General features: G+C 38.4%; 1 protein-coding gene across 1 annotated transcript in view; it reads right to left on the bottom strand.

The window, feature by feature from the left end:
- Positions 1-23,762, bottom strand: part of THADA (THADA armadillo repeat containing) — a 159,764-nt gene that overhangs the window by 38,291 nt on the left and 97,711 nt on the right. The window contains exon 31 of the mRNA XM_071577509.1: positions 8,727-8,812. Coding sequence (XP_071433610.1) covers positions 8,727-8,812 — 86 coding nt within the window. The remainder of the gene's footprint in view (positions 1-8,726; positions 8,813-23,762) is intronic.

Here is a 23,762-nt window from a genome sequence, read left to right as displayed (position 1 = left end):
TGCAAGAGAAGTGCTTTTATCTCCTATCAGTGCAGAGATTTAGATACCCCGTGTGCAAGGAGTAACGGGAAAATCCCACGATGGAAGGGCCAAAGCTCCAGGGCAGGGCAGGGGAGAACAGTATTGGGTGGGAAAAAAGAAAAAGACAGAAAAACATTAGGGGAAGGGGGAAGGGCATCTTTCAATTTGTTGGTGTCAATGCTGCCAAATAGGTAGAGCCTGCAACCCAACATCAGAGCGAGAGGTGATCATCCCATGGACTCCAGGAGCTGGCCATGCACTGACCTTCAGATCCAGCTCAGTAAACCTTCATTTGTATTTTGAAAGGCTGGCACAACTTCTCTCTGTGTCTTCATCTCTGAAGGGGAAAACTACTTTCACATAAAAAGCATAGCAGAACTACTCACGCCTAGAACTACTACTTTGCAGAGACCGTGATACAAGTTTTTGGCAACAGATCTTCTTTTTCTGTACACATCAGATCCTTCTGGTTTGGAAGCCTTTTGGATGACTTCTCTTTTTCCCATGCAATTGTGAAAGCATAAACACTGTGGCTCATCTGTTTTACAGAAAGCCTCTTTAAAACTGGATGTCTCAATGGCAAGGCCATCAGCAAAGAAAGACTGTCTGCATATTTGCTTAGCCTCAGCATACCAGAAAGCAAATCCTTCTGCATTCATCTTGTGCTCCACATGTTCTCCAACGCTCTTTTTCCACACAAATATGTACAAAAGGAAAGAATGCCCCTGTCTTATTACAATGAAATGGAAATATTCCTGCTTTCAACTTCATCACTAAGAAATCTTTCCAGGCTTTCATGTAAATGTTTTCTCATCTGCTTAGCTTTAAGTAAACTCTTTCCTTTGGCTTACATCAAAATATTCGACTAAACCAGAAATCCACACTGATTCCCAAAGTAAATGTCAGCCTCTGTTGTTAAGATACAGTAAAGACATACTTTTATTTATAAACAAAATTCACTGTACAGTTTGCACAACCAGCTGTTGTGAGAAGGAAGAACAAATTCTGTCTGACCAAAGAAGGATTCTGGCAAACAGCAGACTTGTCCAGGATGCTGACAGATGCAAAAGAGCGCCCCAGAATTAAGTGGATTAATTTTATTTTACCCTCCTTAAGGATTGCTTCATTTGTAGCACAGGAAGAACTCAGGCCCGCTTCTAGGAAGGGAGAAGTCTCACACAACCACTTGGTTCTCCTCCACACAGAGCACAAACATCCTACAGTCTCCCTCAATTCCTTTATGTCCACTACATCATCTATGTCATATCATCTAGCTTTGAGTCGTTGCTTTTTTAATCCTATTTGTGATCAACTGATGTTCAGTCAGTTAATGAAGTAAAATGGTCTTTCATCATCTGAAAATAGAGGAAAGGTAGAGGAGCAGAATGGAATTAGCAGACCTAATGAATCTTTATTTAAAAACCTCCTCAAAGTGTAGCAGCTCCCAAGCCTGTGCCCTGCCTGACCCTCTTCTGCTCTTCCCCAAAAGTGGCAGGCAGGCTCTATTCTACAGTCTGTTCCCAGAATAAGTAGATACATCAAGTAAGGACTGAAAAACTTCCCTGCTCAGGGAGTAACAAACTGTTACCTGAGGGACAGTTCAGCTGATCTTTCAGCTTGGAGATTCTACAGTATGTTCAAAAGTCAAAGAAGTAATTCCCTCTGTATTTAAATCTAAACTTGTCTCACCTTGTCAGCTGACATGCAGGACTGATTATGTACTTCGGCAAGATTTAGTAATTCTACAGTGACTGTCTAGGCTACTGCCATTGGACAATTCTCCCTATCATCAGGTGTATGCTGTGTGAGAGACTTTTTGTGTAAGTGTGGTTAGCATACTTTTAAGTCTTTGCACATTTCTAGGTAAATACTGAGATTAAATCTGGTATGCAGGCCTTTGAGCATCCAAGCCATTTTCCATCTTCCGACTAGAGGTTCCAGAAAAGAAGAACAAAGCAGGAGAAAGGAGGAGAAGTTACAAGCAGCATCACAATAGTTACTGATGGTCTACAAGGGTAGACAAAAACTACGCAAATGGCAATAACATCTTGCTGCACAGTACAAAATTATGGGAAGGGGGTCCGAGCATCAGAAATCTGGACATTCATCACCGTTAACCAAGAGCTGCAAGAAAGCACAGTGATTTATGGACTTTGCACTCTCAAACTACCATCTGTTTACGAAGATCTGAAGAGATCATATGAATAGAGAGAAGGCCAAGAGGTAATCAGTGCCAAGAAGAGATTTTCCTAGACAAATACTAAGGAAAATTATTTTCTTTCATATTTTTCCTTTTTATTAAAAGTGGATTAGGCAAAGTCAATGCTAAATGGAAAAAAAATCCAAAAACACAGAGGACGGAAAAGTCTGTTTTGCTATACTGCCAAACTAAGGTGACTGTTGATGATCATGAAAAGGGCATATTTTAAGCAGGATGTTTTCTTTTAAAGACGTCTGCAACTTCAACATTAGAGACTAAGCATCCATACTCACAATGCAACTCAAAACTACAAACATGAGTGATTAACAGAGTTCCACTTATCGCTGAAGACAGAAGCATCCCATTGCATTTTGTACAGTATAAGGGAAAGTTCTCAATTAGGGAAAAAGAAAAAAACATTTGATCTGGGCACTGAGACTGCTGTTTTTCTTACAGCTTCTCTCTGGCAGAGCACTGAGTCGTCCATTATTTTGCATTCATACAGAACTGTAAAACCCCATGGAGACAGTGCAAGTCAGTCAGTGGTACATGCTGGAATCTAAAGAGAACCTGATTCCAGAAAGACAGGCAGTCTCTGTCTTGACATTGGGGCAGAATTTTAACTGCTAAAACTAATAAACACGATCAACTCCAGTTTCCCCCAGCGCCACTTACTGCATATAATACCTTTCCATATTCCTTGTTCAACACAGCACTTTAGCAGTATCATGCTCTACCCTCAACAACACTCTTCCTTTCACTATGTCCCCACCATCTTTCTAAAACCACATTTACTTTCCTCCTCCTAGACAACCCGTTGGTATAGCACATCACGTCCTTTGTCCAATCATTTATTCTTCTCACCCTCCATCCATTTGTTTTGTCCTTCTGTCTCACACTCACTTTCCTTCTGTCTCTGGACTACCTTAACAGAGTCCATCCCTCACTTCTTCTGCCTCTGGCATTTTAGTGTTCAGGCAACTCCCAGTCATTCCCTGTCTCTTGGGCCTCCAACAATGCCATCCTCAACTTCTTCATTCTCCTGTTTGCATTAAAGCAGAATACAGAGTACCTAAATATATTTCCTTTTGACTTGTCTAATTTAATATTAGTAGGCACAGGCCATTTAGATGATCTTATAAATATGTTTTAAATCTTTATATATTTTCTGACATAACAAATAGATTTTTGTTAAGATGGAATTTAAGTTTAAACTAATTAGACCAAACAGCCATTAACAAGCTGCCAGTGATTTTGTTTCAATAACTGTTTGGCCATACTTCTTAAGAATCTAGGTAAAGAAAGTTAAAGTATGGCTAAAATAATCAACCTAGTTACTCCTGTTACATTTTTACCATTTAAAAATCATCAGTTTTTAAGTTAGCCTGCAGAAAAAACTTATTTTAGTTACCATTTAGCTGCTTTCCAAAATAAGAGTAAGAAGTACGATACAGGGGAAAAGAACTGGCCACAGCCTTCAAATGCTATTTAGAAGTCCTGCAAATCAGGTAATTCAGGCCAAAACATTTGCAAGGTTCCTATGTGAAAAAGGTTCAGGCTTTCATTGCGAAGGATCCAGAAGTTTGATAATCCATATTATTTCTACCAATGCATTTTATAACCTCTAATTAAAAAGGAAATATATGAGAATGGTATTTGCACTGCATGTTATTTAAAACAGTGTTTGAGAGCAGACAGTAGTACAAAATTGCCCATGTTTCTGATCACATACACACCATGTGAAGTGCACAGTGTTTTTCACAAATATTTCTTCTGTTTATGAACAGAACCTAAGATTCTTAAGAAAATGGAATTGTATTTTTTGCAAAATTCAAGTAAAGAATATATTATTGAGAGCTGAATACTGGCTGCTCCATTTTGATATCAAAACAATCTATTTATGAACAGGATTAATCATGTAAATACTAAGTTACTGTTCCCACTGTTAACACCAACAATGGAGTTTGGTTAATCTCAAGAACTTTTATAAATTCTTCCACCTCAAATGTAGAAAGGAAAAATGCATGGTTAGACTATAAGTGGCAGCTTGTCCTAAGTCACAGATTCATCCTATTTGACATCCTGTTTAAATGCTTCCTCTCTCTCATAAAACTTGAATTCTGAAGACACTATACTCAGTAACAGGCCAAAGCAGCCAGCAGACAGAGAGCATAAGGATAAAGGAACAACTTGGCAGGATTATCTTTATCAAACTTTTCTTTCATCTTTTACCTTTTCTGTTCTATATCTTATTTCAGTTATGTTGATGGGCTTTCTGTACTCAACACTTTATCAACAAGTGTCATTTTTTGGAACACGACTCTGAGTAAAATGTGCTTTTATTAATCTAGTGTATTTTAGAGAGTTGCATCCATTTTTCCCTTCATGAAATCACAAAATGCTACAAGAAAATGTTCCAAGATGTGAGCAAGAAAGAAAACATGACACTTTGTCCTGTGGTATTCTTCATCTGTTAGAGAGACAGAGCATCCCAGTTCTGAACTTCACTGCCACACACTGCTCTGGTTCCTGTGTTACCAGCACTGCAGGATCACAGCAATACTCTCATCTTACTGCTTCGCTTCAAACACCAATTTCCAGAAGATCTGAAAGCAGGAATCTCTACAAGAGGTCCTCTCAAAAGTTCACATATTCGACAGAGGAATCTTATTTATGGACTAGTATATCACAGCAGAGCCTGCCTGCAGCCTGGTATTCCACCTCTTGCAGAGCCCATCTCTGAGCGCAGAGAAAAGCATGTAACCTCAGGCACACACACGGATCTGGAGCTCTACAGTTTGTCAGGCCTCTGCTTCTAACTATTCTTGATCAAAACTTGTGAATTTGCAAATAATTATGCACACAGATAAGGCTGGACACGTTCTCACCTGTACTGAGGGGCATTTTTTCAGCCCCAAAGATGTCTACAAGTGTTACTCTCTTCCTTCTGTAATGTTTGAAGCAGGGTGAGAGTGCCAGAAAATCCTCTGGAAGAGGACTGCATTGTTCAACCCATTAGACTGAAAAGGCCTGGACATCTGTGATTCCTAGTCTATAAAAACAGTTACTGCTGATTAAATACATCAAAGAGGTCTGCAAGAACAAATTCACTAGATGATATTAATAATATTAAGAGTGGCAATAGACATTAGCTCATCAAATAATCATACATCTGGTAAGAACTTTATTTAACTCTCAATAAAGGTAAAAATATTATTTTTATCTATAAAGGTTTGTTTTGGTTTTTTTTAAAGGCCCTCTTCCAACCATAAATGATAAAAGATAAAAATATTCGTAGGTTTACATAGTTTTGGCATTTTGTATTGTCTCCACATATCTGAAGACCCTCAGGCACATCAGGAACTGGAAAAAAGCTCTAGCTTTTGCCTATCACCTCAAGGAAAGAAAACCACCTTTTCCGAGGGACATGAATCAGGCAACACTTCCATCCAGTCCAGCAAATCAGAAAAACTATGTTTTGGGGTTTTTTTGTTCAAGATAAATAATCATCATTTGACCAGCAGTAAATTTTTACCTGGACAAGATGCTTTTGGTATCCATTACTCTCTGCCTTCCTTAGCCAACATTTAAAAGTTTTTTGAATTTTTGAAGTGAATTCCCTAAGGGCTATCCTGCACTTTAAGAGACAGATTTTATTAATTGAAAACAACAAATCACTTACAGAAAATAATTGTAATGTAGAAAAGGCCTAGGCAGAGCTGTGCTCTGAAAACCTCTTTGTAATTGTAGCCTCTTTAGACAGGCATAATCAATTAGAAGTGGTCTGATTTTAACCAGTTGCAGGCTCATTACGTTGCACTCCCATTTCTGTTGATGAAAATCAGTTTCAGCCTGTGGCCTGGAACTCATATACAGCACTTCCTGGGGCCTCTTAGATAAACACATCAAGAAACAGTTTTATTTGGATTTGTCCTTCACCCTTTATTCATTGAAACAATTTTACAAATCAAGATTAGAACAGAGAAAAATTGGCTCATAACCAGAGATAGACATATACGAGTAAAATATTTAATCTCAGAAAAGTATAAAGCTTCAGTTAATCATTCCTTAAAAATATTTAAATGGGAGACTCAAAACATTCACTTTTAACTGATGAGTTTAGTCTTTCTCTTACTGTGTCATGGGACACTCAGTTTCTATTTAAGATAAACATATTACTCCTTCCTTTCAGAAGAGCGTCTGCCTGTGATACATAACATTGTCCCTAATGTGTCTTCAAGTTTTCAAAACAGTATGTCCAGTCTAAATTTTCACTCTGTAGATACTGCCTGCAATATGTAATTTTAAACCTATGGAAGAATAAAACTTTTAAGCAAGGGAATAATAATGAACTATCCCCGGCAAAAATAATTGCTTGCCTTCTGCAGAAATTGGACCTTACAGCACCCAGGTTTGGTACAGTCCACATGAGCTCTGAAAAATAAATTAATTCACTACAGTCAGCAAATCCAGCCACAGCATGGTGGAGTGCCTCAGGCTCAAAGGGCTATTCACGAGTCAGGGGCATTAAAAGAGGAGAGTTTCCTGGTGTGGAGAGCTCTATAAAAGCCTTTGCAAATGTGCAGCAATTGTTTAAAAACCAAAACAGACAAAACCCCCCAAAGATAACTGATATAGGAAAGAGATTGATAAAGGAAATGCAGTGCCCACTAAGTAACCAAAATGAGGAGCCCTTGCCTGAAAATATTGGCTGTGCCTTCATAAAAGAAAATGTAAAAATAGAGCTAAAGGGTAAATGATAAGAATAATAGAAGAAGAGGAAAAAACTTTCATATGAAGAGAACAGAGAAAGACCAGAATGATTTATACTACAAAGGAGATTAATGGAGGCAGAAGATTGTGCTTTTAAAAAGTGTAAAAATTAATATTCCAAAAAGAATCGATCTTTTAAAAAGGAGTATCCAAACTAAAAGGGTGATGATCCCAAATAAAGTTAAAGAAGGCTTTGGGAGTTGTTTTTGTTTATTTTGTAGGTGTGACACACAGACTTTTTAATGTACTGCAAATGATAATCACTAAGGCCAATAGCATATGAGGACTTAAACTCTATTTTGTAGAAATAACAAAAACAAATAAATACATATTATAACATAATATTTACAAAAAACCCCCTAACAAATTAAAAAGCCAGGAAAAATTTAACCCTAGAGACGTGTTATATCAAAACTGCTTCATACAGCATGGTGCATTCCTCCCTATAAAACATGTGGCCATTATCTAGTCACAAAGAGTGGTCAGAATCTGACAGAATAAGGCCTAGAGTGCAACATTATCTGGAAATTTCTTTTACTGAACAGCCTATCCTGGCACCTGAGATCCATGAGAGAGAAATGACTCTTCAGAGGACATGAACGATCACACATCTCCTGGAGTCCCCAATATCCCAACCACCTTCCTCTGGTACTGTGGAAGTCACCGCTACATAGTCTCTGTCTGTACTTCTGTTATAAGGCTTAGGTTCTGCATCAACCTGTCTGAAGACCTTAATTTCAGGCATGTTTATCACCAACCTGCTTTCCTAACAGCTACCACTATTTGATCTGTACATTCCCAAGAAATCATACCAATAGCAGTTATAGGATTAGAATGGAACTACTTCTACCAAAGGTCTAGGCAAAAAGAATTGGTTTTAAATATAAGAACAGTGCCTACAATATGACTATCGGAAATGAAGAACAGTGCCAAAGACTTAAGTGCAGTGTTAAAATCAGACATTAGGAATTCTAATGAAATGACATAACTATTCTTTTAATTTCCTTCCTGGACTGACAAGGTAATTTATTACAGACTTGTTCATAAGAAACTAACAAAACAGGCTCACAAGGAAGCTCGTTACAGCTGACTGAAAGTTGCCTATGCACTGCCACACTTGCAATGGTATCCCTTCCTCCAGTTCTGTGTTTTTCTTGTTGTTTACAGCTTGTTTTGTATTGCTGCAAATTATACTCTGCAACACTAAAACCATTGATGTTTCTGACTGGTCCTTCAAAAAATTCACAGTGATAGAGAATCAAAATAAAACAAGAAACTGAAAGAAACTCCCAGAGTTGTTTCTTATAAAACTTATTAACATGAAAAAACACTTTCTCTGTAACACATTCAGGTACCTCATATGGTTTTCTGGAACAGTAAAAGTAGCAATATTCTAGGGTTTGGATTTTGTTTGTATTTACAGCCTTGGATTGGAAAAACATTTTGGGACATGAAGATGATATTTTTTTGTTAGCCATTCTAGGACTAGAAATGCTGCAAGATCATCTCTTCAAGCTCTGACATGGAGCTGTACACCATTCTTCTCATCAGCAAAACCTAAGACTAGCTCTTCAGAAGGTAGAAGAAGGAGCACTTTTACACAAATCAGCAAAAGGACTCCAGCAGTCAGTAGACACCCTGAGTCTAAAACACTACTGTTTGTTCAGATGCAACAGAGCGCAGAAATAGACACAGATATTCCATCCAATTTATAAAACTACCTTTAACTTACCTTGCTTTTGAAACCTCCCCAGGTGAGTACTCAGGATCACAAGCACATCAAGATAGGCAGCTCTGGTCACCAAACAAGGATTTAGCCTAAAAAAAATAAATAATCCATTTCCTAAAGATTAAATCCTTATAACATTATGCTCAGAAAACAGTAGTGAAACACACCAGCTTGGTGTGTCTATTTTAATTAATGAAGATCAACTACTGGTCAAATTAGACTCGTATATAAAATAATTAGGCCAAGTTATCTAAGCTTCCCTTCCTGGTCTGAATGACAGTCTCCCTTGGAAACTGGCAACACCCTTCCTCCATCCTTGCCACCAAATCCCAGTTTATACATTATTATTGGATGAAACAACTTGCCATGGTAATTAGTGTGTCTTCGTTTTTAGATGCTGTGTGTAACTAAATGCATTAAGGGAAAGAAGTCTTCAGGCCTCACTGTTAGAGCTCATAAAAGAGAAAACTTCCCTTGAAAGGTACTGCTACACTTTTCTAACAGCCACAGCTCTCTCACTGTTTGGACAAAGACCAGAAGCATGAATGTTTTTTAAAATCAAGTATTTCTTTTCCCAGAGAAGAATATTTGGGATTTTGTATGTATAATGTAAATTGGTAATTAGCTATTTTCTGTTCTAGCTATTCAATATGCAAGTGATAGATATCTATTTTCTCTTCAATTAGAAAATTAAAATTAGGTTAACAAATTCATTTTTTTTCTTTTGCTACCACTGTATGTTTCAGCCAAGAAAATCTTTTTAAAATATAACTTAGGATGTGAACAAACAGGAACTCCAGTTCAAAAAAGAGAAATTATTCTGATGAGCCCAATGGGACTTGTACTAAAACAAAAACTTTTACAATCAAGCAACACAAGCTTAAAGTATGACTAATTCTGTTCAGTATTTCATTTTTATTTTATCTGGCACTTTCTCTGTATGTTTATCTTGATGTCTGAAACCCTTTCAAAAAATTGTTAATCAAAAATGTTCCAACATTCTCAACCATAACATCTTTAAAATTCAAGCAAAAAACCTTTTTCAAATAAGGTATGTGATCATGACACAAAAATGAAAGCTTTGAGGTTCTTATGTAGTTTGGCAGCTGTATTTGCCTATGGAGAGCTAGCCTATGAACCTGTTAAAACAGAACTTTAACCAGAAACATTGCTTTCACCTTCAGTAATAAACCCTGCAATAAGCCCCAAATGCTTTTTTTATGGCCTACAATGTCAGGCATCCATGTAACACATAGCAGACTACATACTACCAGGATCTCCCTTTTAAAGAGTTTTTTTCTCCTCTTGGAGAAGTAGTGAAATAGTTTAGGTCCATTTAATTCCAAAAGTTCTCCATGCTTGCCTCCTACCACTTGTAGTAAAACCCAAGAGCTAAAAGGCTGCCTGCTCAGAGGATGCACATCAGTAAGGACTGATGCCCTAAAAAGCCAAAGCCATTTTAATATGATCTGCTTTAGCAGAGTTGTATTAGGCAGACTTAATTTCTATCCACCCTGGCTAAGCAAACATCTCTTCTCTTGGGCATTCAGTTGTTGTTTGGAGTTGTTCTTCACAAATCTGTGTGAAAACACCAGCAAGAAATAGAGTTAGGAGCCCAACCCATGAGAAAAGAGTGACCAATCAGTCAAAGGCTTACAAGAAAAAAAACAAAACACGAGAGGTCTCTCATAAGTGTTCTTAAAATGGATGAAAGCAGCCACAATAGATTTCAGCTGAGGAACATAATGCCTGCTGCGCTTCAGCTCCCTTGAAAAATGGAGGACTTACCTATTATTTCATCTTTCCAGCAGAAAGAAAATTTCCCCCGAACAAACTGTGCCTTGGGAAAAACATGGCTGATGCAATATTTACTGAAGGGGCAACATCGACACTGACATGTTTTGTTATTCTAGTCCAGCTTTTTACCTCTTCATTGTGAGTATGCGCATATACACGGTTTGATTTTGAAATGAGACTTTGCTATGATAAAACATGCCAAATGTTTGTTTCTGCCTGGTTCCGTTGCTCTGGTGATGCTTTTGAATTCTCATCCATATGTGCCAGACAGACACAACAGGACATTCAGTTTTCCAAAACCAAGAAATTTCAGTGTTGTTCAGACTGTAGCCGAAGACAATCTAACTGTGCTTTACATAACAGACTTGACGGCCAAAAATCACATGCCGCACATTTCAAATGATGCACTGCGTGGAATTCAAGATGATCTGTTCATGCAGCACTTCAACAACGAGAGTGGGAAGAGTATAAGACGTTTCTTTTTTAACACAGGCACCCAAATAAAGTAGTATTCTCATAAAAAAAGATTTGAGGAAATCTGTCTCCGAACAAGAAAGTCACAGCAGTAGCAAAGGTGGGAGCTTCAGACATCTGGAACAGAGTTCTCTAATTTTTTGTCCAAAATCCAAAAATTATTTCATTTCCCTTCCAATACAGACATTAATGGAAACACATACATCATATGCTCACTCCAGATGATACACTGTATGTGACTCTAAACAGGAGTAGAGCTTAGAGATGTTTAGAATTCTCATATCTACAGCTAAATTCAAACAGAAATGTAAAACGGGTATCAAAACAATATTCATACTATTACATGCATATACTAATAGCAGGCTAGTGATGTGAGGGCAGAAATCCATACCTAACTAAAGTAATGCTTTGCCTATGTTAGCCAGTAGGTTGGTGTAACAACAGCACATCTGGAAGTTAAAGAGCTGGCACCAAAGACCCAATGACCACTCTGCATATTGTGCCAGTTGCATTAGACCATAATTTTCAGAAGTTCAGGTTGTTGCCTTTTACTTCTGTTTGGATACAGAGTTTATAGCCAGCCCACTGCAGGAATCTCATTGCACTTAAAAGCTTATCCCACAGTTTCTAGCATTCCTTCATGATGCTCTAACTTGGAGCCTGACTGTCCAGGTAGAAACACAAATCAGGTCACAGACAACCGCTGAGTTAAATTTCACTAACAGCCAATACTGCAGAATATTTCAACACATTTGACCAAAGAGAGGTCAAAGGCTCTGCCCTGAGTAACATGTAAAAGGCAAGCACTGTCACAGACTTGACCTGCCAGGCAGAGGGGAAGAAGACTCCAGCAATAGGCAGGTACAGAAAGGATTACTACTCAGCAAGAACAAGGCACAGAAAAAACATGTTTATAATTTAATCAAGAAGAATTAAATAATGGCAGGAGGAGCTGCTGTGTCCCCACTAGATCATGCAACAAGGAAAGACTGAGAGAATTGGGATTGTTCAGCCTGGAAAAGAGAAGACTTCGGGGTGACCTAATTGCAGCCTTTCAGTATCAGAATGGAACCTACAAGAAAGATGGAGAGGGACTTTTTCCAAGGGTATGTGTAGTGACAGGACAGGGGGGAATGGCTTCAGACCGAAAGAGAGTAGGTTTAGATTGGATATTCAGAAGAAATTCTTTACTGTGAGGGTGGAGGCACTGGAACTGGTTGCCCAGAGAAGTTATGGATGCCCCATCCCTGGCAGAGTCCAAGGCTAGGTTGGATGGGGCTCTGAGCAACCTCCAGGTCTAATGGAAGGTGACCCTACTCATGGCAGGGGAGTTGAGAGTAGGTCATCTTTAAGTCACCTTCCAACGTAGGCAATTCCACGATCACAAAACTCCACAGAATACACAAGAGTATTGAAACGCAAGTCAAGAAAGTTAAAGGGACTGAATCTTTACACATATTTTTTTTATAACTGACCAAAGCTCAGTATGGGGGAAATAAGATTTTGTTTGGTTGGGGGGTTTTTAAACTACTTTGGGTAGGCATGGCTGAACAGCAGAAAATCTGAAAACACAGGTACCAGTTTCCATGCTATTGACACTTCATAGCAGATTTCTGGATTAGATCCTAAAAATAAAATTCTTCCAAACCTGGCCAATTTCTTATTATTAATGCTGAATGAGTCATTGGGGATAGGATAGTCAGACTTCTTTGTAATTGCATTTTCAATTATGGCATATTAATATAAAATTAGAAAAGAGTTCAGTTACTTGCAGGAAGAAACCTTTTGATAGCTCTTAAGAGTCCAGGGATTTTTTTTCAAAGAAAAGTTAATGGAATTAAATAGTCCATTAAAATCCACAGGCTCCTGTCCAAATGCCTTTGAAGAGGCACTTATAGACTATAATATGACCAGAGTAACAATAAGCTATTTGTTTTCAACGAAGAACTGCCTGCTAGGTGAATCAGGAAGCATACCCTGCAGGAGATACTCCCTGTCTGTAGATGTAAATCAGACTGGGCAGGTTCAGAAGCTCCATGTGCAGTACTGGGGTTTGCTCCAGCTGGCTTTGGCTACCTGCAGTAGCGCCAGGACTGCTTTGATTTCTGTTCTGCCTCTCCCTCCTTTAAGTACCACTGACTGCAGCTTAGGTCTGTGCAACATGAAATCAATCCTAGGCTCTCACAGTTTGCAGCTCTACAAATATTATTTTTTAAATGTTTGATTCACCTTTTGTAGTTAGGTCATGCTGAATTTGAGGTAGTCATTGGTTTGCTTACTTTGGATGGCAGATCTGATGCAAACCAAAATGGCATTTATTGAAGAAATCAGCAATATGTGGTCACAGACCTCCCGTGTGCTTGGCTCACACACTCTGTTTCAACTCTATCAGGAACACATGGCTTAACTTCTAAAATTAAGTTTCTTCTGTATTACTGTTTAATTTAAAGAAGATCCATACTAATGAACTACAAAGCAAATCACCTTCTCTTCCAAGGGAAACAAGGAGCAAAGAACATGTAAAGCTCACACATTTGGCCTCAATTCTGTCAGAACACTGAGAAAAAGATTTAAACAAACTAATTAGACAATCTCTTGCTCCTCTAATGTTTGCAGAGGCCCTTCAACAGCATTACCACTCATTACAGGGCACCATTTACAACCACCTAGATTTCTATATACAAATGAGGATGCCAACACATCTTTATGTACTGTATTATGTATTCTCATTATCTTCTAAAAAACCCCAATTTTTCATGACACTGTCAGATGACTCAAAAATGTGACAACTAATTTCTCCTAAATCAATCCTCTTTTCACATCTCGCTTCAAGAGAAGTAACAACTGTAATATTAATTTATTGCCTTCATTACATAAATAATACATATACAAGTTAGTGATTATGAAATCAAAGCTGTTCATGTCAATGTTTATTACATTAGTTTTTGGTTATTCTAGAAATTCAATGTTTTTCAAAGAGGTAGTTTATTTCCCTCATATTTTTCCTCATTAGGAAACAGATGTTGGAAAACTATTAGCAGAACAAGGACTATTTTAATATACAGCAACTTACAATATTTACAACATAAAAATCAAAGCAGATTTCCTCAAACTCTCAATAAGCACTTCGGAAATTTCAAATGCATCCTATCAATCAATGTCTCTTAAATAAAATCCATAACATCTCTCTTGTGAATTAGTTTAGGTACAGGTATCTTAGTGTAGTCAGCTGTCTTAGGGATATCTAAAACCTATTGTAAAAGGTCTCAGAAAAGCTCTGTCTTTTGCAGTCTCAAAGTCTCAAAGCTTTTAGAAAAGTAAAAGATTTCAAATCTTTCAGCCAATGCTGCTTTGTGAATCTTACAAACTACTAATCTTATTTCTCAAACAGGAATGTAACTTTATTAAATAACTAATAAAATAGAATTTCCACCTAATACGTAACATGTACATCATAGTTTTGCCCACGGTTAAACAATAGATAATTACATGGAGTGTCAGACCAGATTGTTTTTAGTACAGTGTTTAAATGACTATTAGCCACCCCTAATCTACTCACTCAGATTGGTTACTCTCAGCTCCAATCTTTAAAAACTGATGACAAGATTTGGAAAATGAATCAAGTTAATGTAGAACTTCAGTCAAAATTATACAACTTACAAAGTCACCTACAAATCAATGTATTTTGTCCACAAATGTCACAACACACTCTTAAGTGTCAGGGTAAAGAAACAAGAGCTGACAAGATTACATGGACAACCCCTCCAAAGGCCAATTCACAGCTGCCTTGGGAAGAACAAAATCATCCTTATGACTTGTATGACAGATTTAATTTCAATTTCCAAAGTGACCAATTAATTAAATGAACTGCTTACTTCCTCACTGGTCTTTAATGCTGTAATGCTGTATGTTTCTGCAGCCTTTGGAAGGGCTGAAAAAGACTAAAATTCCTGGAAGACCTTTTACTAAGACTAACGTTATCAACAGCCTTTTAGAAAAAGTCCTGTATTAAAAGAAAACTTGTGATCACTAAATACCGCCCTAGTCTTCTGTTTAAATAACATGCTATTGTAAAAAAAATTATATTTTAGCGGGCAGAAAATAAATCACCTTCCTGGTCATGAATTTAAACCCCAAATTCTCTTACTTTCTAGCCCCCAATATTCCATACAGTTTTTTACTCCAACAGATAAATTGAACTGGTTTCCTGAACATCCTATTCAAATTAATACACAGGATGCTATTGCACAAATTCTTGTATTTCTGAACTTTAAAAACATTTCTGGTAAGTCAAAATTTTACAAACAATTGAGTCTGGAATTTCACCTTTAGCTCTACAAAAACACAGGAAAGAAATTTGACTAAGTCCAATATGTCCTAATTCCAGCTAGTACTTGGGGACGGGATCTATGCAACTTCCTATTCTGAGTTGCCCAGTTTACCTTTGTTTTCCATACTCTCAGCTTGCCAGGTGGGCACACCAGCAACTAGATTTCAGGTTTGCAATATATCTTCCTCTCCCTATCAACTCCCAGTGTACTCCTTGCTGAAGAATGGCAAATCCCTGCAAAGTATTCTTACTCCTGGTGGCCAGATTCTTCTCACAGGTGACCTGCAATTGTGTCAGCTAAAATTCTAAACACACCACAAAGTGCATCATCTGTGAGGTCTGAGCCTGGATACACTCAACCCTTAATAATCCTCAGAGAACTATCCATAGAGAGTTTTGTCCTTGGAGGGCTGCTGATGCACCAGGCCAAGCTGGTTGTACTGACCACATTTTACCTGCAGAGAGATCTGGTAAATGATCAGTTGTCATTTATAGAGCCAACAAAGCTTATGGAAATCATCTCTACACATACAACGAGCAACTGATTTAAAGATTAAATCTCCTATTGTTTTGGTAATTAGCTCTCACATTCTGCAGTATTCTAAGGACTGAGGGGTTTGGGGGTATATTTGTTTAAAAGGCAGCCTTCATATTTTAATCTACTTTCTCTCAGAGCCCACATCTGCAGCACTGAATCAACATGCATGGCCCTCCTCTTGTCTTCTTGAGGAGGCATTAATAATGGATTTAATTATTAAACTTTGTCCATCGCATTTTTAACCATGTAACACAAAACCAGAACATCAGTGAACATCATGGCCAACAGACCTACATCTAATGGAAAGCATTTTAAAAAAATAATAATGAAGCCTGCACTACCAAGTAATCCTTGCTGAGTTCCTGGAAGCGTAGGAACACCTGCATAGAAATAGGAATACAAACATCTAGTAATGGTGCATCTGCTTCCCTACTTGGTGCTGTCGAGACCTTCTCAGAGTAATTACCATGTGCACAGCACCCCTCACCTGCATGTACTATAAGGACAGCTCATCCAGCATTTATAGCAGGCATTTTCTCCAAAGGGAGTTTCTATTTTTTTCTACCACCACCAAAGCCAGATTATTATGTTGTTATTAGTTTCCATGGTAAAGGCAGAGAATTTATTGCTTCAAAAAGAAGCTACACAAATTATTTTTTTATTGTGATACCACCAAGAACATCCTGAGTTTCAGCTATTAAAAAAACCTAATTTGTGCTCTGGCTGTCCTTGGTGAATGATACTGAAAGGCTGTGTTTTGTTGGTGTTGTTTTTAGCATACCTGATTGATAAAATAGTCCTGCCTGTTCTTTTTTGTTCTCTTAATGAGAACCTCATGTGATTCCTCAGCAACATCCTAAAAACCTGAGAGGCCACACTAATCCCATGTGCAAATTCAATTAATTTTACACAATTACGATCAAGGGGGTTACTTATTAAGAACAAGCTATGAAACCCCTTATGTTTATTTAATAAAAAGCATTGTTAGATATGAGTGAGGATTTATGTCCAAAATCTGTAATTGTACATGGTTTGTGCCTACTCTGAACGTTGTCCTGGTGGAGGGAAACATCATAAACAAACTTTTCCAAGTCTTAATATTGCCGGAATGTTGATATTTAAGTTAGGGATATTTCTATGAACTAAAAACTATTTTATCTTATGCAAAGTACATCTTAAACTTCAGCCTGAAGTTCACACATCTCTACTGATACCCAAAGTGGGTGTTCCAAAACAAGAAATCAACTACCTAAACAAACTGTTGGTAGCTGTATTAAGGATACTGTTATCAAAATTGGTGGAAGAGTGGACTTGGAGCAGCACAGAAACTTAAATTAGCCTGCGAGAAGCACTTAAGATTTAAATCAATGCCTTCAAGAACACATTTATGAACAATGATGTGGTGTTATGGCTCCACTCTCAAAAACAAAGATAAACGAGGCCAGACCAGGCCCATGGATCAAAATGTTGCAGATTAATAAAATCCTGCCGAGCAACTGATGTGCAGTAACTGCTCATGATGGTATGCTGTGCTCTCAGCTGGAACAGCACAACAAAAATTCCCTTCATGTTTTGTGCATGCATGAGCACACACATGAATTATTGCTCCAGCTGACAGAAAGTTAACTTTTCAATCTGAAACCTAGTAAACAGATTTTCACAGAGCAAAGCTCAGTCATTTAAACTATTTTCAACTTTTGAACATGAGTGTATAAATCATACAGAACACTAACAAACAAAGGTAATTAACTGCCCTAGGTTTTAAAGACAGAAATGAAAAAGTGAAAAAGTTAAAAAACAGGAAGATGCCAAAGGCAGATGTGGCCTTGAAAGGACATGAAAGTTCATCTTGATGCAGTGGAAGAGGCAGGACTGAAGAGAAGGACTCTTCTGCCAAGGAGGATGACCTTACAGTCTTCTTAGTTCTTGCCTTCTTGCTGTTTTGAAAGTACAAAAAATCCCCTTCCAGCTCCCAAATAAGAACCACTTCAAAAATCACACAAAGGCTGCTTGCAAAGCTGCAGAGAGCCATGGCCATCTTCCATCTGTATCTGGGTATGCCTGCAAGTGCCACTATTTTGTCTTTATAGCCTGCTCACTAGAAATTACCACTGTCACTCCTAAGAGGCAATGAGAAGAAAGGCATATTTAGGTTACGGTCTGAGCCATGAAGTCCTGAAACCATAAAGAAGCCACCACATTCCTGCTTTCCACATAGATGGCCTAAATGCACCTCACACAAAGTTCCTTCTAGAAAGGACCCAAGACTGGTTGTCTGTCTGTTGTCACTCACACAGTGCTGCCAAAAGCAGAGAGGCAAAAGGGACACTACAGGTTTGATGGAGTCAGGCCGTGGTCATCAACCTGACAAGTTGCCATACTCTTCAGGGTTATAAACACTGGTGAGATTTCCCTCACACAAAGCAGTCATAGCTCCATCATCCTAGAGTATGTATGTATGCATGCATGGCCAGACTTGGCAAACACAGATTTGGGCAGGGCTCTCCCCACGTGGGTGTGCCCTTCCAGCCTGCGCAGTGGATTTTTTAGGTGAGGCACAGCGTGCACAGAACTGGCCCCACTGTTTCAGTCCTGAGGTTCATCTGCCACGGCCGAGCGAGCTTGGACAGTGACAGTGAAGTCCTCAGGACTGTTACAGCACCCGGTACTAACCGGGGCTGACCCTGCTGAGCATCCGCGATGTGACGGGATGGGATGGCAGGGAGGCATTGAACTGCCAGGGGATGGTCCCACTGAGACTCAAACTCAGGTCCTTGGGATTCAGAGTCCAGAGTGTTCTCCTTTACACCACGGGACCACCCTCATCCTAGAGTAGGCCTGGAGAAAACTGAGCAGTACATACCTCAGTGAACAGGGAATCTGGTTTTGAGCCTGAGCCTGAGCCTGAAGCAGCTTTTGCCTGTACTTGCTGTGTGAGCTCCAATCTTCTTCCCCTACATCAGGGCCTATTAGTATTTTTAGCAGTCCCATCCATAGAGAGCTGTAAGCAGCAGCACTGCAGAGCAGGGGTTATTTGGGTTATAAACCCAAGTGCACACACAGCAGGCTGCCCATTGCACAGAAACCAGTGACTCCTTGCAAAATGCAAAGCCAGTTGGTTTTATACGAAGCTGTTCCACACAAGTTAGTTTCAAGAAAGCAGCCTTCTTAGAAATAAACTTTCCCAGTGCAGACAAGCTCTCAGAGAAATGGCACATGGCTGGAGGTTAGCAGAGTATGTTATTTGACTTCTGGCAGAACCTCAAAGTCTTTTCCCCCTCCTGTGGTCTCCAGTAAGAAGGAAGGCAGGAAAAAAACAAAAATCAATCTCAAAGCACTGGAAAGCAGCATCCTACAGCAAAGCTGTACAATGACATGATTACACAAATTTTCCAATACCAATGCTCTGCCATGCCAAAGGCTACAAATGAAACAAGAGAGATATTTCTGAGACTTCCGTACAACGAATTACCAGCTCCAAAGGCTGCTATTTTGCTTTCTGTACTTATGAAGCAGAAGGCATCTAGATTTAGTCTTGTAACTCCCTGGTATGCAGTTGAGCTAAAAACTATTTTTTGAGTTTGTTTTTTTTTCCAAATTCATATGACAGAGCTTTGAACTCTTTCAAAGGTTTAGCTTGATAAATTGATCATTTTTTTTTATAGTTTTCACCAGACTAATTTCCACCACTTTATTCCATTGTCTCAGTTCTCCAACAAAGCATATTTTATATATTTTTAAAATTGCTGTTCTCAAACCTTTTGCACCTCCCATACATGTAAAAAAATGCATTAAACTAACAATAGTGTGAGGGTAGAGAAAAACAATGACATTATTATACCACTTTAAACTAACAAACAGGTTTATTTCAAAACAAACAAAAACACCAAGTGAAGTATAAACCTGCAAATAAAGTGAAAAGTTTGAAACATCATCTTAAGAAATCATTCAGCAAAGCATCAAAAATGGAAATCCTGTTTTTTGAACACACAAAAAAGTTAATATTTGAAGATGTAAAAAAAAAAAAGCCAAGGAGAAAAAGCAACAATGTCCTATTATTATGAGAAGTCTTCCTTCTCAACAGACAGAAAATAGCAGTTGAAAAAGTGAATGCTTTATGAAATTCAGTTTTGGAAATGTGACCCATTATTTTATTCTCTAAAGGAAAATCAGGTCTTGGAGTGGAGAAGGCAGAAGAGATTAGTATATTACAGGGAATGTGCAATAGCTTCTTGAGCTATTTGACACCAATACATTCTGATGAAAGGAAATTACATTCTAGCATTGAAAAGGCAAAAAACCACCAAAACCAAAACACAAGCACACAGAAAACCCCACCCAGTTCAGGAAACCACTGAAGAACAATAATCTTTCCTCCAGATACAGACATGACAACTGAGCCTCATTTTTAAGAACTACATATGCAATCCAAACTTTTGTAATTCAAGATTCTCAGAGAAGTTTGTTCCATAGCACAAATGAAGAACAGTTGAAAGAACACCAGCAAGAACTTTTTACTGAACTAGCACAAATATGACTGAAAATTGATGTCTGGATCCCCAGATTTACAAACCATTTTCCTGTTACATTTTTACTGCATGACTCATTTAAAATTAATAGTTAGTGCCTCTAATACCCATTTTCCAACAGCCACTGCGCTACAGTATCGATGACATACTAAATTATCTCATGCAAATAAGGCAGAAAAAGCAGATGGAGAATCATTTTTCTTTTCTGTTGTGCTTACTCTCTTTGCCTGAACAGAAAGAAGGCAACAATGACTGTACACAGACAGAGGGACCAGCCAGCCATCACCCTGACAGGGACCAGCAGCAGATACATACCAGCAAGTCTAACAACATGGCAAGAATCAAGTGCTGGTTGCCTGATACTCTCTCCCAACATCCAGAAACCCACACAGACCGACCTACTGAGTTTCACAACTCAGTTGCCAAGCAACCTCCTAATACTCCTTTAAAGCAAGAAGAGAAAGCAACAACAGAACCCTCAAACTCCACCACTGATCACAGAACAGTTGCTCACCCCCACCCAGTCAAGTACAAACAGTAAAGCTGCACATTGAATGTGGGAGGCTAAAACTACCACAAAATACCATCTATATCAAAATATTTTTTTGGTTTGGTTGCTTGAGTTTTTTATTTATTTTGCTCTTAAATTACACCACAACAGATATATTTATCTCAAACAGAAAGGTAAGAAAATTTTCTGTACTCTTATGCTTAAAACTTAGGTGGTTACCAAATACGTTATGGATATTTTACTTGCATTTTTTAGAGTTAAGAAAAAAATAAAACAAACAAAGAAAGAAAAAAGAAAGCACACCTTGGCTCAAAGTGTGCCTAAGGATGTATGGCTGTACAGACTCAGCAAAAATGACAAAGTAGATTAAAATTTACAAAAAGAGAAGAGTTTCTGTTTGTTAAAATTCTAGTGCTTTAAGTTAGTGTTGCAAGCCTGTGTGCTCATAATAAAAAAAAATTACTATCTGGGGAAAAAGATAGTTTAAAAAACTTTATGCATAGCATTAGCTGCATAATGGAGAATTCAAGACTGTGATAAAGAGGTTGCAACAAACTGAGAAAATAAAAACGTGCTAGATGGGGTTAATATTACACACACAGCTGTGGCTTTTTACAAGCAAGAGAAAGAGAAAATACATCTCTTCAGGAAAATACCTATACCACACACCACAACTTCTTTGAGAGAGCTTGAAAACATTTCCTTTTCAGGGATGATAAAAATAATAAAGTAATAATAATAATAATGTCACTAAAAAACAATCAGAGAGTCAGCACTACTATGACTAATCTATTATAAAGGGCAGTTCTTAAAAATACTTTGAAAGCATAGAATTTATTTAAAATCTGTGTTGAACAGAGCCTGGCCCTTACATATTTTCTGCAAGAGATTTGAATTATTAGCATGACCTCTTTACTAAATTTGGTCCCCAGTGTTTGCTTTTTTTCTCTTTGTAAGAGTATTAATGGATTTAATTTAGTTAGATAAACTACCATTCTAAGACTTAAAAATGCTTATGCTTGTCCTAGTTCAGCAGGTGGGACCAGTTATCACTGTGTGTGGGTGATCAAAGCTGTGTATTCTACCCCCTCTATTCATTTCCCAAGGACAATGGACCAATAGCAGCAGCTGCCCAGGGAGTCATTAGCACCTTCACACCCAGCCTGGGGGGGCGTGGCTGCTAATAGGCCAACAACAGTTCAGGGATACCCCATGACTCCCAGAGTTAATCACCCATTGTGTGAGTCCCCGCCCAGGGAGAGGGACTGGGTGCTCCCTGAGTGTACATAAGTGGATCCTCTGGTCGGATCCAGAGGAGCAGAAGGACCTCGACAGGAGGAGATCATCACTCTCAACCAGATTACAGCCCTCGCCTGCACCAACAGGTTTTTCACTTCCTTTTGCGTTGGACTTGGGGGGGACCACACAGGTCTCAGCACAAGGGCTAACAAACCCCTTTGGGTTTGTGCCCCAGGACACTGGGTTATACTGCTGGGTTTTGTGAGTTGAAAGCAATTTCCCTTGTGTGTCAATGCATTTATTGTAACATTATCATTAAACTGTAGCTCTGACTTATAACCTCTCTTGTGTTGAGTTCATTTCTCCTGCTGATTTTACCTTTAAACCAGCACATTTGAATCAAGTGAACAGGTCCACCAAATCCACCAGGATGTCTCCAGCTGGAGTGGAGAGCAAATGCACAGGAAAGGAAAGCATAAAAACAGTGACACCTGCCAAAACCTCTGTCTCAGCCTTTACGGTTGTTGAAGAATTTCTTGAGCCAACTGTGATGTCTACATACTCCGTAACCTCACTGGACTTTTCCTCCATGACTCTGCTAAATGATTGTTCAAAAATTCAGACAGGTTTAAAATCAAGGCTATCTTATATCATGGAGCATCACAGCTAAACTAAAATTACATTTAAAACATCATTATTGTATTTCTTTTCCATCTGCCATCTTGGAAAGGATGCTAATTTCCTCTCCCCTTTCTATGTGACTTATAGAATTAATTTCTTTTTCCATGTCAACCCTCAGTTGTTCCTTTTATAGAATAAAAAAAGAAATGTCAGCCTATTTAATCACCCCCCACGTGGAAACTGTTCTATACTTGTTTTCAGTCTTTATACTGCCTCTGATTCCTACTGTACCTTCTTTGGGATTTACACAACATTTAAATATACAACACAGATTCAAATACTAACATAGGTGTGTTTTCTGCTTTGTTCTGCATTCTTTTTATGATCTCTGCCCCCTCCTCTCTTGGGCTTTACCAAGAACCAGAGTGATTTTTTTCAAACAAAAAATCTGCTCAGTCAACCACTCTTTCCCCAAGTCCAGACTGCTTTATTCATGAGCATCAGTTCACAATTATTTATGCCAAGTTTTATCTGCCATATCATCACTCTCACTTTTTCAGGAGACACTTCTGTAATTCTCAGAGATCAGCTCTATCTTGATTACCCCAACTCGGTTAACACTGACAAAAAACTTCCCAACCTACCAGACACCCTCTGCTCCAAACCACTTATGATGTTGGTTTTGGTGATCTCAAAGTGACACATGTTTTATCAGAGATCCACACCAGACTGCACTGGTCACTTCACTCCACAGTGCAAAATGTAGAACATTCCCAGTTCTCTATCGATGCAAGAACTTGTGCTCTTGGTCTACAACTGATTCATTTAAAGATTTGGGTGGGAATTCTCATGGGTAGGAATTCTCAAAAGCAATTGATGAGATCATGTAGATTTGGAAAAAAAAAAAAAAGGGAGAGAGAGAACGAAAAGTTGTATGTCACCTGAAGACAGATGAACTTATGAAAAATGTTTCCAAAACTATCTTGGCTTGTTTGTGGAC

The sequence above is a fragment of the Pithys albifrons genome, chromosome 2 (assembly GCF_047495875.1).
Source record: "Pithys albifrons albifrons isolate INPA30051 chromosome 2, PitAlb_v1, whole genome shotgun sequence".
Lineage (NCBI taxonomy): Eukaryota > Metazoa > Chordata > Aves > Passeriformes > Thamnophilidae > Pithys > Pithys albifrons.
The sequence above is the reverse complement of the archived record's forward strand: the minus strand, read 5'-3'. Positions and strand labels throughout refer to the sequence as shown.